This window comes from Abramis brama (assembly GCF_963993115.1).
Source record: "Abramis brama genome assembly, chromosome: 2".
In the NCBI taxonomy this organism is placed as follows: Eukaryota; Metazoa; Chordata; class Actinopteri; order Cypriniformes; family Leuciscidae; genus Abramis; species Abramis brama.
Window position 1 is genome coordinate 43750434 of NC_139964.1, and position 18574 is coordinate 43769007.

At 37.7% G+C, this 18574-nt stretch overlaps 1 protein-coding gene across 1 annotated transcript in view; it reads right to left on the reverse strand.

The window, feature by feature from the left end:
- vps8 (VPS8 subunit of CORVET complex) overlaps nt 1-18574 on the reverse strand; it is a 136636-nt gene that overhangs the window by 78249 nt on the left and 39813 nt on the right. The window contains exons 21-25 of the mRNA XM_084091643.1: nt 9148-9370; nt 8965-9054; nt 2901-2952; nt 1900-1942; nt 1748-1820 (exon numbers count right to left, since the gene is read on the reverse strand). Coding sequence (XP_083947769.1) covers nt 1748-1820; nt 1900-1942; nt 2901-2952; nt 8965-9054; nt 9148-9370 — 481 coding nt within the window. The remainder of the gene's footprint in view (nt 1-1747; nt 1821-1899; nt 1943-2900; nt 2953-8964; nt 9055-9147; nt 9371-18574) is intronic.

Here is an 18574-nt window from a genome sequence, read left to right on the forward strand (position 1 = left end):
CATGTATTATATACTGTATATATATAGCCACACACACACACACATATACATATATATATATATATATATATATATATATATATATATATATATATATATATATATATATATATTAGGGCTGGGGGAATTAACGGTTAATCTTTGAGATTAATTTGAAATGTTTAACGCATTAAAAAAAAATAATTAACGCAGCAGTTTTTTTTTTTTTGCCTCGTTTTAATGATTTCCTGTTGCGGCTGCTATTGAGAAGGCCGAAAATATGCCATCCCACCCCATCTCCGTTCCGTGTGTGTGTGTCGGCGCGCTCTGTCGTTAACGGCCCAGCGGCGCGTTCTCCGTTCCGTGTGTGTGTGTGTGTGTGTGTGTGTGTGTGTGTGTGTGTGTGTGTGTGTGTGTGTGTGTGTGTCGGCGCGCTCTGTCGTTAACGGCCCAGCGGCGCGCTCTCCGTTCCGTGTGTGTATGTGTGTGTGTCGGCGGCTGTGTCTTTAACGGCCCAAACGCTTCAATCATGTACCGAGCACTGGAAAAGTAAAGTCCACTCAAATAACGTGAAATTTCTCTGTAGACTTCTGTTTGCTGAGCTGGTATACGCTGGGCAACAATGGTAAAATGACCTGCTCTGATCACATGCTCTGGTAATAATAGCTTTGTAGGACTATATTTTATTTTGATAATTAGTAAAAAAAATACAAATAATAATAATAATAATAATCTGTTAAACTGATTATGTTGATTAATTATTGAAAAAGAATAATATATTGATATATTGATGTTTAATATTATTTTAATATAGGGCTATTTTCTGTTCCTTTTTTTTTTTCCTGTGTTGTTTAATTTAATTAGGTGATTCTAAGTTTAAATATTGATGATTACAAGCTTGGGGGAAACGCAATTAATTACAGCAAATTGTGCAATTAATTAGTTTTTTTTTTTTTTTATCGATTCCCAGCCCTAATATATATATATGATATGCTGCACTCTAAGAAAAGTCTGTAAAAATGGGACCCAATGTACTGTAACTATTTTACATAATTAATCATTTTACATATTTTTTTTTACAAGTGTGTGTTTACATAAGTGTTTTGTTGTGTTTTAGGGTTTTAACCTGTCTGTAAACTTAACCGATAATGTCCTGAAAGAAAATTACCCGCACATTTTCTGTTTTTCTATAAATCTTTTTTCTTACAGTGTGTATCCTGCAGCCCATCTTGAAACCCAAAGCTTTTTTCCCAGAACATTCAGTCTTGTCTGAGTACAGATCATTTCTACACATCATCGAGGTAAACAACCCAGTCTGTCACGCTTTTCACTCAAACCTACAGAGTTTGACAGCACTCTATGTGTCTGTATGAGAGAGAGAGAGAGAGAGAGAGAGAGAGAGAGAGAGACTAGCTTTAGGTTGAGATCCATGTCTGTATTTAAGTTCCTTTGGAGGTCGTCCATCCCAGAACGAATCGCTTGAGCACTTTGGATGGGCAACAAAGAGGTAAAAGCCCTGCTGAGAGCAAACTGCTGAGAATACTGAACACGCACGCGCTTGTGTTTTCTATGAGATCTGTGCTGTATATAACTGAGGCAGAAAAAGTGGCGTGACTCATACAAACCCCATACAAACAGAACAGACATGAGTGTTGTGGTGTTCAACTGTATGAAACATGAGCGTGTGACTGCAGAAATGAGCAGTACACTTGCTAACCAAACAATACACTTTCGCTCAATGCTATCTGGGTTTAATCAAACTACTTACCTGGTTTTTCACCTGAGGCACCAGATCTTCAGGAATGTCACCTAACGGATAGGCACGTCCTGCCAAACAACAGCTGGCAGAGGAGAAAGAACAGATGTGTTATGGCCTGCAACTGTGCATTATTGCAGTACTTGCGTACAAAGTCACCTCACCTGATGTACACCAGCAGTTTATTTCCCATCACAACATGTTCATCTGTGACAGGAAACAAATGGAAAATGTGATTATGTACACACTGCAGTTTAGCATTAGCTGACCAGATTTCAGAAATATATATATATTTTTTTTTTACTTTGTTATTACACTGTTATTACACTTTTAATCATCTATTAACATCAGTGTTCTTGGCAGGTTTTGTACATTTTGACCATAGTACGTGATACTTTTACAGAATAAAAAAATACAGTTATTTAAAAATACAAATACAAATGTTTTGCTTAAATTAACTAATTAAATTATTGTGCAAGTAAATAAATAAACAAACAAACAGTGTTCACATTGTCTTGCCTTATTCCAATTCACTATGGTAAGATTTAAATTTTGAGCTGTCGGGTCAGATTTCACGGGAATTTATGTCATCTGCTTTTGCATATTTATGCAAGATGGTTGGCACATGTTGCCAACATTTGCTGTTCTTAAATGCATGTTAATGCAACCCAAACTCAGAGATGGAGTTTGTGTGGAGCAGCATTCACTGTGAACTGAGACCCTACACACACTGTGCAAAATCATATCGTACAAGAACACATTGCCGAGCTTCACTCTGGTACACACAGTGCTTATATTTATTTAATTAAATCACAGCCTTTGTGATTTGATAATCGCAAGCCATATGGCGGATTTGGTTTTATTTTGGCTAATAGTTCAGCACTACAACGATCATTACTATATTTATAAATTAACATTAACCTAAACTAATAAATGCTCTAAAAAATTGTTAATTGTTAGTTAATGATACCTAATCCAACTACTCTACCAAATCAAACAAAATCACTTTTTCAATGCACAGTAAAAAAAAAAACAGGGACATTTTCTGGGATAGCTCCAGCCATAAAAAATGGGGACATCTTGTCACCCTAGTTTAGGCAGGTGTCTTGATGTATGTGGGATGTGTTTTGTATGTTTGCAGGTGTAGTTCAGTTCTCTGTTCTACCTGTGAGAGGCTTTCCTTCTTGCAGATGAGGACCAATTGCCTGAAAGAGTTTCTGGAAAGCAGGAAAAATAAAATAAAAATAATTTATTTTAACATAATATTTGTTACAAGTCAACATGATACGTAAACCATATTATTTAAAATTTATGAAATTTTTTTTTAAAAAAGAAAATGTTTCAATGGCTCCATAGCTGCTTAGCTACAGCCTAACAATAATCAGCTATTAAATTAACGTTAACTACAAAGAATAGTCACTTCAGAGATGAAGCAAGCTGTCACAATTTGATTTTATCTGAGAAGATTGTGTATGATACAACCAAAAAAAAAAAAAGGGGTCCCTTTTGATTTCATTCTTTAACTTTTAAAGGGGTCATGAACTGCATTGTTTTATAATGTTTCCTGGGGTGCACTTATAATGTTAGTGTGATTTTTACATCAAAAATGGTCCTAATTAAGAAATAAAAGACATTTTTCCTACCCTGATTTTAGCCCTCTGATCTGAATGCTCTGTTTTAAGGGGCGTGTCTGCTGTGAGACTTCAGTGTAAACACCCACTGCTGTGATTGGCTAACATCTTTGCATATGAAATAGCTAAGTATTAGTACATGTGGAACTATTACAACTATTACAGCTCTAAAGGTTAACTAATCGTGGAAAGTGTTGATTATAGCATTATATTTAGATCTATGGCATTGTATTTAGTTCGTGGCATGAAAGGTTGCAGTGATGAGCATTGTAGCCGATCACAGACATGTTGAGTGCATGAATGTAGTGGTCTCATCATTACAACTCGATTTCTGCACACTCATGAATGCTTTCATCATAACTAACAGTGCAAACACAATGTAAATAAGAGATTCATCTATTATAATGGGAGTTTTGGCAAGAGTCCAGAACTCAGGGACTGAAAAACTCGATCTGTTTGATTAACACCTCCAGCGACTGTGAAGGGAGCATTCTTTGATCGCTTTCTATATATAATTTAATCACAGATTAGATAACAGAATCTAGGGATGTTAACAATTAATCGATGATCGATTAATTGTCGATAGTACATTTAATCGATAAAACTTATCGATCGTCGATTAAGCAGGTTCATGCGCGTGTGTGCTGAGAGTTATGTTTGGGACCATTTTACACTTTCATTATGACTATAAATTTGCGTGTGCTTTCGTAGCCTTTTGTTTTGGGCAAATTTAAGTTGTAATATTGTGTTTAATTTGTGTAGGCCTATCTACAGTGAGGAAAATAAATATTTGAACACCCTGCTATTTTGCAAGTTCTCCCACTTGGAAATCATGGAGGGGTCTGAAATTGTCATCGTAGGTGCATGTCCACTGTGAGAGACATAATCTAAAAAAAAAAAATCCAGAAATCACAATATATGATTTTTTAACTATTTATTTGTATGATACAGCTGCAAATAAGTATTTGAACGCCTGTCTATCAGCTAGAATTCTGACCCTCAAAGACCTGTTAGTCTGCCTTTAAAATGTCCACCTCCACTCCATTTATTATCCTAAATTAGATGCACCTGTTTGAGGTCGTTAGCTGCATAAAGACACCTGTCCACCCCATACAATCAGTAAGAATCCAACTACTAACATGGCCAAGACCAAAGAGCTGTCCAAAGACACTAGAGACAAAATTGTACACCTCCACAAGGCTGGAAAGGGCTACGGGGAAATTGCCAAGCAGCTTGGTGAAAAAAGGTCCACTGTTGGAGCAATCATTAGAAAATGGAAGAAGCTAAACATGACTGTCAGTCTCCCTCGGACTGGGGCTCCATGCAAGATCTCACCTCGTGGGGTCTCAATGATCCTAAGAAAGGTGAGAAATCAGCCCAGAACTACACGGGAGGAGCTGGTCAATGACCTGAAAAGAGCTGGGACCACCGTTTCCAAGGTTACTGTTGGTAATACACTAAGACGTCATGGTTTGAAATCATGCATGGCACGGAAGGTTCCCCTGCTTAAACCAGCACATGTCAAGGCCCGTCTTAAGTTTGCCAATGACCATTTGGATGATCCAGAGGAGTCATGGGAGAAAGCCATGTGGTCAGATGAGACCAAAATAGAACTTTTTGGTCATAATTCCACTAAACGTGTTTGGAGGAAGAAGAATGATGAGTACCATCCCAAGAACACCATCCCTACTGTGAAGCATGGGGGTGGTAGCATCATGCTTTGGGGGTGTTTTTCTGCACATGGGACAGGGCGACTGCACTGTATTAAGGAGAGGATGACCGGGGCCATGTATTGCGAGATTTTGGGGAACAACCTCCTTCCCTCAATTAGAGCATTGAAGATGGGTCGAAGCTGGGTCTTCCAACATGACAATGACCCGAAGCACACAGCCAGGATAACCAAGGAGTGGCTCTGTAAGAAGCATATCAAGGTTCTGGCGTGGCCTAGCCAGTCTCCAGACCTAAACCCAATAGAGAATCTTTGGAGGGAGCTCAAACTCCGTGTTTCTCAGCGACAGGCCAGAAACCTGACTGATCTAGAGAAGATCTGTGTGGAGGAGTGGGCCAAAATCCCTCCTGCAGTGTGTGCAAACCTGGTGAAAAACTACAGGAAACATTTGACCTCTGTAATTGCAAACAAAGGCTACTGTACCAAATAATAACATTGATTTTGGTGTTCAAATACTTATTTGCAGCTGTATCATACAAATAAATAGTTAAAAAAAATCATACATTGTGATTTCTGGATTTTTTATTTTAGATTATGTCTCTCACAGTGGACATGCACCTACAATGACAATTTCAGACCCCTCCATGATTTCTAAGTGGGAGAACTTGCAAAATAGCAGGGTGTTCAAATACTTATTTTCCTCACTGTATATCTGATTCATCTCATATAGGATGCATCTGGTTAAGAATTAACGCTGTAGTAAAGTGTGCGGTGATCATCTTCAGCTTCAGCGCGTGCTGCTCAAACAGCAATGCACAACTAATGACGATTGGGACTGTCATATTACATAACATTATAAAGAGAACAATATTGTAAAAACATTGTGAATTATTCGGGTTTAGTTTCCGTGTTTCATCGCATTGCTCCAGGAAGAGCGCATCCACAACAGTCATTCTCAATGGCACGTAACTTAGTTCAAGTTCACTTGTGCATTCCCGTCATTTTGTGCAGATATAATTTGTAATATTATGTTTATTTTGTATATATCTGATTCATCTAATATAGGATGCGTTTCTTTGAGTTAAATAACGCGCTAGCAAAGTGCTCCAGTTTACCGGTGTTCATTTAGGGCACAGCTCAAACTGCAATGCACGACAAATAATAACTATGATTGGGACTGTCATATTACATAACATGAGAACACTATTTTATTAAATCGTTGTGAATTCATTGGGTTTAAGTTGCTGTTTTCAAAGCGTTGTTCCAGGAAGAGCGTACACATTCTGACAAGCACGCATCTGAAGCAGCGTTGGTGACACGTTGTATTAGTCGTTTTGAGCAACATTTGCAGAACCTGTCATGCTGTTGGCCATATGCCACTGCAGTAGACGCATATTGCAGTATTAAGGCTAACAATTAATTGATCGTTAATGTAAACGACGATCGTTCATGGGAATTTGTGAAAATTAACATCCCTAACTGAAACCAGTGAACATCTGACAAAGGACATCTGACTGTACATGAATCATTACATATCAGAAATCAATGGTCACAGATCAGGCATTAGAATTAACACATTTACTTATGTTGTGGCATTACTGTCGAGTCCAGATCTTAAAAGCCAGTTTGCAAAGCCTGCGTGAATCCACATTGAAATGAACTGAGCCATTCACATTGTTCAAAATAAATAACCACATTCCAAGCATTAGGATCCTTTGGAAGGTAATGTTATTTTTAGTAGGCCTACAATGATCCTGTATCGCTCTCTCCTCCTCATCTCACTAACATGCCAGTGGCGCGGCCAAAGTTGCAATGATGAAGTAGCCGTTGATTTTCTTCAGCAGAGGCAGTCTTTAACCTATCTATTACATAGGCACATTCCAACAACGAGTCTTTCGCTGGGCTTGGTTACAATAAAAGCTGCTTTTGGACTAATAAGGAAGTTTTCAGTTCTGAAACTTATAGGACATTCTTATAGTATAATGATATTAATAGATTTCTCAGTTTATGACCTCTTTAAAAAAAAAATTTTTTTTTTTTATTTTCACAACATAATGCAGCCTGCTGAGAAAGTGTTTCTCATATCGTATTGAATATAAAAATGTATACAACACTGTAGTCTATTCTCCAAGACATGGTCACATAATCCAGCATAACACGCACGAGTGTTTGGTCAGTGTGTACGTGTGTGACATTTTGGCCATGAAACAAATGAATCCCTTTCTCGGTCGCCTTTCATCTAGGGTTCAGAAGATTCCTCTGACAACACGCCTTTCATCTTCTTTTCTAGCCTAATGGTTAGAAACGCACACAAAAAACCCACACTCTATGGGCAAAAACTCACATGTACACATCAGAAATGTGCACACACACCCTTGAGGTGTCCCCAACGGCTTACCAGGTTTCTGCTTTGTGTGGCAATTAGACCATCAGAGTGTGAATAAAAAATAAAAATAAAACTGGAATGCATGACATTTGCCCAGTTTTTGGCCCCAATTTGCAGTCTGGACGAGTTCATGCTAGTTGCCGTAAGTCAGTGCCAGTCTGCAGATTTTGGCCATTGCAGTTGGTAGACAGATTTCACAGAAAATCACACTGTGATGCCCTCAGATTCTGATTATTTTTAGCTTCAGACTATGATTCCATCCAGTTGGAGGATATCAAACATGTTTGATATTTTGAGCTGTTTTAGAAGACATCGTAGTGACATACTGTATCAGCCACTTTACTTAAAAGGTTAGCCATACTAATTTGTCATGCTGACCACGTCAACCCTGTAACAGACAAGCCTGTTACAAAGTATTTTATCTGCAGTCTTTCTTCCTCACTGCTAGGGGTGCTATGGTGCCTAAATGTGCTCCTTAAGTAAAGGTGGGTTGGTAGAGGAAGTTAGCAGAACAGCAGCAGTAGAAAGCATGGCTTACCTGCATTTGAACTATGTCCTGGTTGGGAAATGTTCCATTTCAAGCTCAACTTAAAGTAAGGATTTGTTTTCTTTCCTGTTATTTAAGAGTATGCCTTGATGATGATGTTTGTTGCTAAGAAGTTTGAGACTGTTTATTTGTATGTATTTTAGATGGACTCTTTATCTGTGACTTTAACACTGCATGATGCAAACTAAATATGGATTTAAACCCCAGAGGGATGTAAGCTTGGGACTTTTGGCTTACTTATGACTGTTCCTGATTTGGAAGAGTCTGATGCATGAGAACTGTTATCGTTTGGAGTGAATTCATCGCAAATGGTTGGATTATTCATCTACTAAGGGACTGCTTCAACTTTGGACATTGTTTGATGAACTATACCATCAGATAAGACTGACACACACATCAATTTTCACTTTATTGAATTGTGCAACCTAATGACCAATTCCTGTAAAGCACCTATCCGTTACATTGTTTTGTTTATTATAGTTGTATTTGCTTTTTTGGGTGTTGACAATTATTTTTGTTTGCATAGGAATATAAAAAAAGAATATAGTGTTTATTCATTGGGGGATCATCTTTCCTTCTTGAACAGCTTTTAGGCAAACTGAATCCCCCATTATTGTGTTGTATAACTTTGTTTTGCATTAAAAATATGAGACGGTTATAACTCAACCAAGACCGAATCCAAACGCGATTGGCTTGATTTCTTCGCGATTCATAAACACAAAGTTGCTACAGCAACTACTGCAGTCAGCTCTGGTACATACGTGTTTGTTTTCATCTGTCATGTGTCTCCTATATGAGGTGCTTGTTTCTGAATGAGTGTTGCATTCAGAGTGCCATGATGATGCCCAATTATTCTCAATAACCATTTACAAATTTGGCAAGTGTACAATGCCTAGTGTTTTAAAATCTGTTCTGATTTTAAAAGTTGTGTAGTGTATTCCAGCCTTAAAACACCTTTTAGCACAAAGCACACACATTGAACACAAACAATCATACCTCCATGGGGCTGATGTAGTCGTTCATGCCACTGTTGAAGACGTAGATCATGGCGTCATACAGCTGGTTATCCCAGCACATCTGCACCACCTACAAGCATCCATGTTTTTAGGTAGACTTATGTTGACTAAAGTAATACCGATGATAATGTGCTGCAGCTATGAAAAATATGCACATACACACCTGTTGTATGTCCAGGTTGGTGATGTCCATGTGGACCAGGCATCCCTCCACACTATCCATCATGCCGTTCTCCTGGAAGTAGCTGAGGAGGTCTCTCATGACAGGTGCAGTCAGACAGCCAATCCGCTCGCTCAGAATGTAGGGCTCCAGACTCTCCAGAAACACACCCCTGGCCACTGAGTTTTCCACCAACCGAGGGTAGATTTGGTTAAACAGTAGGTCCCTGAGCAGAAAAGAGATAGTTTTTTTAAGAATGAGATCATTGGGAATTGAAGTAATGTGATTAAAAAGCAGAAAAAAAGCAGAATACACAAAAGTAGAAAATAAACGCAGAATCTTATAGTACATGTAAAATCATACAATTAATCATCAGAATATATAAATGTGTTGGTGAAGATTGCTTCAGTAGATCAAAAGATTGCTCAATGATTGTTTTGATACCACTCCATCACGAGCATCAACAGGTGCATCAACATGTTTACACCTCATTCCCTTTACAGTTACTGATCATAAAAACGTAATTATTTATGTTAATGTAGCATTTCAAGCCTACTGTACATTCCACATCAAGCATACTTAACATAGTAAAATGTACAGTATATTACACTTATATTCTATGGAGAAGTGCTCACTAACACAGATTTAGACAGATTTGTGAACAATATTTGAGAGAAATAGGCCTTTTGTGTACATAGAAAAAGTCTTTGATCTTTGAGTTCAGCTCATGAAAAATGGGGGCAAAAACAAAAGTGTTGCGTTCATAATTTTGTTCAGTGTATATGCTTCAGCGCATGCAGAACAGCAAAAATAGACGGTACGTGAACAATCGCTGCACTGAACACATTGTCGGACCGCATCCGTTGCCGTCTGAACGCTCTAACCTGTTGGGCGTAAAGGCCCATTCACACCAAGGACGATAACTATAAAAGATTTTTAAAAAAAAGAAAAATAAGATACAGTTCTAAAAATCATTCTCAATATTAAAGAATAGCAGAGTTCCCACCACAGCTATAACGATAACGACAGAGGAACAAGAATCCGTTTCAGAACATTTTTTTTCCAACTAACAAAAGATGAAAACATTGACAGCCAATCAGAATCCTTCCTGCTGTAAAGAGCACAAGCATTTAAAGTGGCAAACAAGCACACGCTTAGAATAAACAAAGATATCGTCCGCTTGTATGAATGCTAATATAGTTATCTTTATAGTTATTGATCTTGCTGTGAACAGTTTGTTTTAAGCTATTAAGCATTGTCATGTTTAGGACAATTCGGGTCATGCACTTTCCGCATTCCTCCACAATTTTTCAGAGGCATTTTTTCCAGAGAAATGTGTTATTCACTACTGTAAAGTAAAGTGACTGGCATATGTTTTTAGAGCACAGCTCATTATTATTTTCATTATCAATTAGTTGTTATGGCCCTAACTTATATACTTGAATACATTAGAATATTTTGCTATAAACTTTCAGATTTTCAAAGATTTTGGGTTGCAATTAAAGGTTTTATTGTTGTGATTCAGGGTGCACGGATGTATGGGAAATACATGTTGACAGGCAGGTAGGACATCCTAATCGGTCCGAATGCAATGATTGGACAACCATTTTTTGGTCCTGAGACTTCCACAGAAGAGATATGTACTTCTGTTATTGTCTTCTGTTAATCTGTTATTGATTCAGGATGTGAAGAGTTTCAACCAGAATAACAAAAACTGTTTATGAAAAACATCACCTACCCTGCCTTTAAGTACAAAACACAATGGAAGGCACATGACCTAAAGCTATAAATGCAAAGAAATGTGAAAATCATACAAGGTTGTCATCAACCTAATACCAAATATGATCAGTTTATAATGATCATGCAAGGCATAATTTCACTGGCATTAGGCAAATATTATAGGCAACTGGTCTCTCTAGTGCAGAGGTCTGTCACATGCTATAGAAGAGCTCCTTGATCAAAGTACAAACACTGAACACAGTGTACAAAGCCTTAAAATTAGCATATAAACTACAGCTACAAACTATATGCATCCTTCAGTATAATGCATTAGTGACAGATTTAAATTCTGAAATTTAAAGTATTCAACTGATTAACTGGAAATGCATTTAAAAACAAACCTACTGTGATAAGGGCTTATCAGTTACTGAGGCGACAGTGTCAGAAGCACCTGAAAAGTGAGAGAGGAACAGAACTCTATACTAGAAAACAGGAAGTGATCACAGGGGTTAAAGTCTCTGTGGAGACAGTATGATAGGTAGTGGGAGTGTAAAACTTGTGTAGCTCATGGATCAGCTAAAGCCTGTAATACACCTATATTGTGAAAATTAAGAGGTCCCCAATTTTGTTAAAAATTATTAAAAAATATTTACACATGAAATTATAGTAATCAACATAAAGTAAGTAAGTATTTTAAATATATATTATATTTTTCTTTAATGGAATCTTCTGATACCAACTGATACAAACACAACAATGCTGTGTGAATACAGTGAACTAACATTATATTTGAAACTCATTTTAAACATTCCTAAACTGCAATTTATCAAACTTATCTGTTGTTAATTTATTAAAACAATTACAAAATATAAGCAATCTTGATCATGATCAATCAAACTTATCACATTATAATAAAGGTCACATTTAGCTTTGCCTTAATTTACTTTGCTTACTAATCTTATTCCCTAGTAAGCAGCAAATTGATTTGATCCACAACTTTGCAAAGTCACGCAGATCATTAAAGAACACAACAAATGAGAGTCCATGTATTGTTTACACGCAGCCTTATAATCTTTTAATAATCCTATTTATAGCTCAAAACTGTGAACACCTCATTCAGAAGAAAAATCCAACTGAGCTTCTGTCACACTGGGGTTAAAGCTGCCGTCGGCAAGATTTTTTTGATCATATTCACTGAAACCGACACTATGCTCTCCGACAGAACAACATAAATCAGCTTGTTTTAGAAAAAAACCCGCGCTTCTACCTCCACCTGGAGCCTGTTATTTGCTTTGCAAAAATCCACCGCTCCCGGTTCTTCTGGTCCAATCAGCGCAGGGCTGTGTGAGATCTGACTGTCAATCACAGTTCGTGCACACGCCACTGATCCCCCCCTCGCGCATGTTACAATATCACATGCACACGCCTGAAGTTCACAGGTGTGTTGGATTGTACGAAGCGTGATGGTGGAGAGAAAATCTACTAACAAGCTTCCAATTCCTTGGTTAACAACCAGAGCTAGGAGGTCCAAAACAACCAAGGAAAAGAAAATTATGCTTCGATGCTGAAGAGACGGGTGCGTTCACAGAAAATCTGCTGCACACGCACTGACGAGCACGAACTCGATGGGAGGGTGCTTGGTGGTAGTGGGGGAGGGGCATGAGAGTTGTAAACATTTAAAATTTTGTCTAAGTCCCCTCAATCTGCCAGACTTGCCGACTGCAGCTTTAAATAAAGACGTAAATAAAAGTGCTGGATCTATTTGCAAGCAGTTTTTTAAATCAAAATAAACATATGGTACAAACTTCTCAGGTTCTAAGAAACAAAAACATGATAAACAGAACAACCACAGTAATATGTATATGTATATGACAAGATCTGACAAAGAATAACTGAAAATTAAGGCTTTAGATATACAGGGAAACACTAGGGACCAAACGAGGTAATAAACTAGACACAGGTGTGACTCATGAGGGCAAATCAAAAACCATGGCAACAAATGAACGTTTATACCTTTTCAACTAAAAAAAGCAAATCTTTTAATGCGGGGGTGCCCAACCCTGCTCCTGCCGATCGACTGTCCTGCACAGTTCATCTCCAACCATAATCAAACACACCTGCCTTTAATTTTCAAGCATCCTAAAGACGTTAATTGGTTGCTTCAGGTGTGTTTGATTAGGGTTGGAGATAAACTGTGCAGGACATCGATCGGCAGAAGCAGGGTTGGGCACCCCTGTTTTAATGCATTTTGGCCATTCATTTACACAACAAGGGCATTTTGGGGGGCCTGAAAACAGGTTTCAAAGAACAAGGTTTTGAAAACGATACCATTATTGTCTCTGTGTAAACTACAAAATTGCAAATTTGTGAAAATGGTGACGTCATGCACATACGTATTACATGTTCAGTCTATAGGTGCGTAGTTTTTCTTCACAAAGTGACGTCGCCATCTACTGGCCTGGCATGCATTATACAGCATTTTTAGTAGTTTTCATGGATCTGTGTGAATGGGGATCGTTCTGGCGCCTGTATGTGAAAAAAACAACAACAAAAAAACAGCGTTGTCGTGTAAATGTACCCTAAGACAACAGGAAACTGAACTGGAAACAGTGCAAATCAAACAAGATCACAACTAAACAAGACTCAAACCCAGAAAAGACTTGACAGCTTGATCCACAAGAAATTTCTATATGTCTAAAAGAGATTTGTCTAATGTCTAATAATCTGTTAAATATAAGATCAAATGCTACGGAAACCTTTTAATCAGACTAGTTTTAGACAAATTCCTTGTGATGTCAAAATAAGAAACACGTCAATTACAGATCATGTAACTGGGGTTGCCACTTTCAATGTGATGTGACAAAATAAGGCACAGCATTCCCCCACCCCCCCTCCCCAACACTTTCCGTTCTGAGTCCTACGCTCCATCACTAGGAAAAAAAAAAAACATTGACGTACGAAAAACACAGGACAAATTGAGTTCTGTTTTGATTCGATACAAGACGCTTCAATTATATTTTAATTCTGATGAAAGTGTCTTTACATGTGCACGGTATCAGCCCATATTTAGAGTGCATATAATTCTGAAGCTGACTGAAACTGATTTGAAATGACGAAATTCTGTGCATGGCTACTGATGCCTATATGGTGATTAGACACTTGGCCCACCCAGTTACAGTGAGGTGATAGCCGCTTTCCGACCGGTAGTTACAGGAACTTAGTTCTAGGAACTGTCCACTTCTAAACAGTTCTAAGAACTACTCTCCCCCAAACTCGGTTTTGCTGTTTGCGTTCGCACTGGCCAAGTGGCCATAGGAACTGGTAGGAGGGGTAAGGGAGTGACGCAAGCACGGTGACTTTTATTTTGACGGCGCGACGGACCTTTATTTTGGCGGCGCTGAGAACGCCAGAGCAAATAATGCTCGCATTCTCTGTGTTTATTAGTTAGCGATCTGTCTAACAGTACTGTTTAACATGTTATTAGATAGAACTGTTATAGAAAGAAGACAGTATATGAAAAAAAGGTTATTAGCCTATGCCGTGTGGTTGATGTCCAGTGTTGCTAGCTGGGCAGATAAACATAATCATGTCTGACTTGGTCCCCTCAAAGTTGCGTTGGATTTTCTCTTCAGCATAAAGGTTTAGAGACCCATCTATCACTGTTTTCCATGTTTTATAGTTAGTTTATGGAGTAAATATATAGGCTATAATCTGTGTGTTTACATTCTAGCCGTTTTAAAAATGGCGGGTGCTGGTGCTCCGCGTGCGTTCGGTCAATCAGCGAACACTAACGTCACGGGTAGTTCCTATAGTGCTGGTTTAGACCCTACTCTGAAGTAGGACCTAAATTAGTTCCTCCAAATGGAGTTCCTAGAACTAAAATCGTTCCTAGTTCCTGCGGTGCGAACACGCCGACATCCGGGTACTTTAGCCAATAGATCTAGGAACTGTGTAAAGGTTCCTCCGGTCGGAAAGCGGCTATTGAGAAGAAAACAGGATAAATGCTATTACTCCTAATCACCAAACTAGATTTAACCCTGGGTTTGTGTCTTTGTGGGTGTGGGTGTGTTCTGCTGGTTTGTGGAAAACAGGATTGATAGCATTGTGGAAATCAAAGCCAACATTATTATTCATGTCATTCTTTTCCTCAACCCATTTCTTTCACAGAGAAAGAGAAAGAGCCCAACAGAGTGAATGTCAAAAAAATTATGTAAAATAAAAACAAAGAGAGAGTGGGAGACTCAATTACCTGGGGCATGATTACAAGGTTGAGAATTAAAGGGTCATGAAACACTTAACTACATTTTATGAGATTGTTTATGTGTTGCACGCTAGCATCTGTTAGTTGTAATTGTAGGATAAAACTGGTTAATTTTAAGCCTTTTTGAAGTATTTACAAATTTTAAATATGTGTGTCAGCAGGATGTGGTGTTTTCTTGCAACTTCTGCAACATCTTCAAACTGATGACTAATCGGTGTCTCATAATTATTTATAAGACTGCATGTCCTTATCTTATGAGAAGACGCTTCTCTTAACTATTTAAGACAGCACGTGATGATTTCCTTTGACGGATCTGTAAAAAAATGTTCTGACAGTAACATACAGTAGAAAACAAAGCATTCTGGCTAATAATTTGCATGGTAATCAACTGTTCATTTACAGCCCATTTTCAACACTAATCTACTATTATATTACGGTTTTGTACTGTAGTATGCAATGCTTTGTTGGCTAGTGCTTTTGAAGAAATATCACAAATGGTGCTGAACGGGTGTTTCACAGTGAATATAGGAAACAAACTTGTTCATATTCGCTGCACTTTTGACATTTCAAATCCCTTAAGAGAGAACTTTGAAACTGGATGCAGCGAGAAACGCAGTTCTTTTAAAACCGGAGGTTTTTGTCGGAGTGTTTTTTGAACATCCAAATCACTCGAACGGTGACTGAACTGGAACTGAACAAGCTGGAATAGTGCTCGAGAGTGTTTATAAGTGAATGATTAGGCTATAATTTTTTATATTTATATATTCTTTCTATAATATACTACTATATAATACAGTGTTTTGCTCAAGAGTCGCAGGATCTCACAGTTTGTCCCAATATGACAGAACACATTTCCCTGAAGGGGACGGGTCTTTGAAAGCCCCAAAATACACACACACATCAATGTCAACACACACAGACACACATTCACACAATTATGTTGAGAGACTCTGGCATTCTGTGAACAGCAGGGCTCTTTAAACAGGACAACATCAGGGAATGCATCAACCCATTGTAACAACTGACACACAGTGTCACAGCTGTCAGTATATTTCACATCTAGAGACAGCACCATTAATCTCATCTCTACCTCAAACATGAGTCAACAGCGTATGAGGACAAAAGCAGAAACCATCAAACATGCACATTCAGTAAATGAGACATTTCCTTGCATAACCTTTCCCTCTATGTGTGCGTCAATGACAATAATTATGTCCAAGATAATAAAAACTGAAGATGTTTAAAAACAACATCTAACATGTGAATATAAGACAAGTTCTTAAATATAATAGTTGTACTCAGTTTGGTTTCATAAATATTTAGGAGGAAATTAAAATTAAAATTTTCAACAAATATTCCATATGTGACTGACATGAAAATGAGTGACATGTCTTTTCATAAATAGGTCAAAATTGACCTTGACATACATTTACAGTTGTGGTCAGAATTATTGGCACCCCTGGTAAATATGATCAAACATTTAGAGAAAAAATAAATGTTTTCTCTAAAGCACGTTGGACACAATTATTCATATATTCAGTTGTCAGACACGACTGGAACTTCAAACAGGACCTGGTTCTATGGTCAGATGAAACTAAAAAAACTAAAAAAGAAGAGCTTTCAGAACAGGATGGGTTTGGTGCAAACAGGGATAAAAAGTACCCCATGCCCACGGTTAATATACTGCTGGATCTTTAATGTTGTGGGTCTATTTTTTGCTGGAGGTCCTGGACATCTTGTTCAGATACATGGTATCATGGATTCTAGCAAATATCGACAGTTCAAAAATTTAAATAAAATATTATTATTTAAAAACTAAACTACACGCTATTCTGATTACTTAAAATAAATTATAATACAGATTATGCCAGACTACTTATGCCAACATTTCTTTTTTCAAGTATGTCCTTTTAATTTATTTAGTTTTTACAATCTCTAATTTACTTTGACACATTTTACACAATTTTTACATTTACAAAAAATTGCATTCAGAAATACAATTACAAAACACTTTGTATAGAAACAGCTATGACATAAATGACCTGTTCACCTATACACATTGTATATCACTGCACACAACCTTAGGCAAGTATATTTGAAAGTCGGGGAGGGACTAAACCATGCAGCTGAAGGATGACACCTAACAGCTCTACAAAATAAAGTGCAACCAAGTGTTAATATAAATCTACTGAAATTTTGGTACATTAAAAAAAAAAAAAAGTTCACCAAGCAAGAGTCAAACACAACCTATTGTTGTTAAAGGGATAGTTCACCCAAAAATGAAAATTCTGTCATCATTTACTCACCCTCAAGTTGTTCCAAACCTGTATGAGTTTCTTTGTTCTGCTGAACACAAAGGAAGATATTTGGAAGAATGTTTGTAACCAAACAGATCTCGGTCCCCATTGACTTCCATAGTATATTTTTTTCCTACTATGGAAGTCAATGGGGACCGAGATCTGTTGATTACAAACATTTTTCCAAATATCTTCCTTTGTGTTCAGCAGAACAAATAAACTCATACAGGTTTGGAACAACTTGAGGGTGAGTAAATGATGACAGAATTTTCATTTTTGGGTGAACTATCCCTTTAAGGTTAAAATCCAATTTCATCATTAACTGGATTCCTATTGACGCTGTAAGTTTCATTATCACTATAAGGTAAACATTCAACACACTTTGCATGAATGAAGGGTGTGTGACTAATGAAGTTTAATGTAATTACTGGATGGACAGAATGTATAGTTGCAAGTTACATTGTTCAAAATGTTGGACATGGATGGCCTTGGGGTCAAAAAGACTGAGAACAGCAGAAGTAGATGAAAGTTAACCAGCCAAAATACTCAAGCTCTATCAGTTTTATTCAACTTTAAATTTCCTATACCTGATGGATAACGCCAACTGCTGCTTACAGCTTTGCTTATATATCATTTTCAGATGGATTACCATGGAGTGTCTGGTCATGTACAACACAATAACAAGGAATGACAGGAGTGTATGATGATAATAGAGGAGAGGCAGAGAGGAGTAGAGGTTGAGAAAGCGTGAGGCAGGTCTGATAAAGGCAGCTGCTGTCCTTTACTGGCACCGATAATGCAAGAAACAAAATTACACAGGGTGGGAAATTGGCCTGTGACGGCAGAAAATTACGATCTGATAATATGAGAAAGACAACACAGAGCATCGTCATTGTCTTCCGCTCGACTGACATTACCACAACACCTGATGAACTGAAAGAACACAACCAATGGCAGTAATACAACATTCCCCTAATTGTACAGCTTCTTTACACAATCTAATTTCATTGTTATAAATATATTTGAAGAACAGTTGTCAGCTGCGTTGTATTAAGGGTTGTACCACAGCTAATCTGGGAACAGGTGGTTTGGGCAATGTGGAATGGAGTCACATGTTTGCCTGAACATTAACGTTAAAGCAGAATATAATACA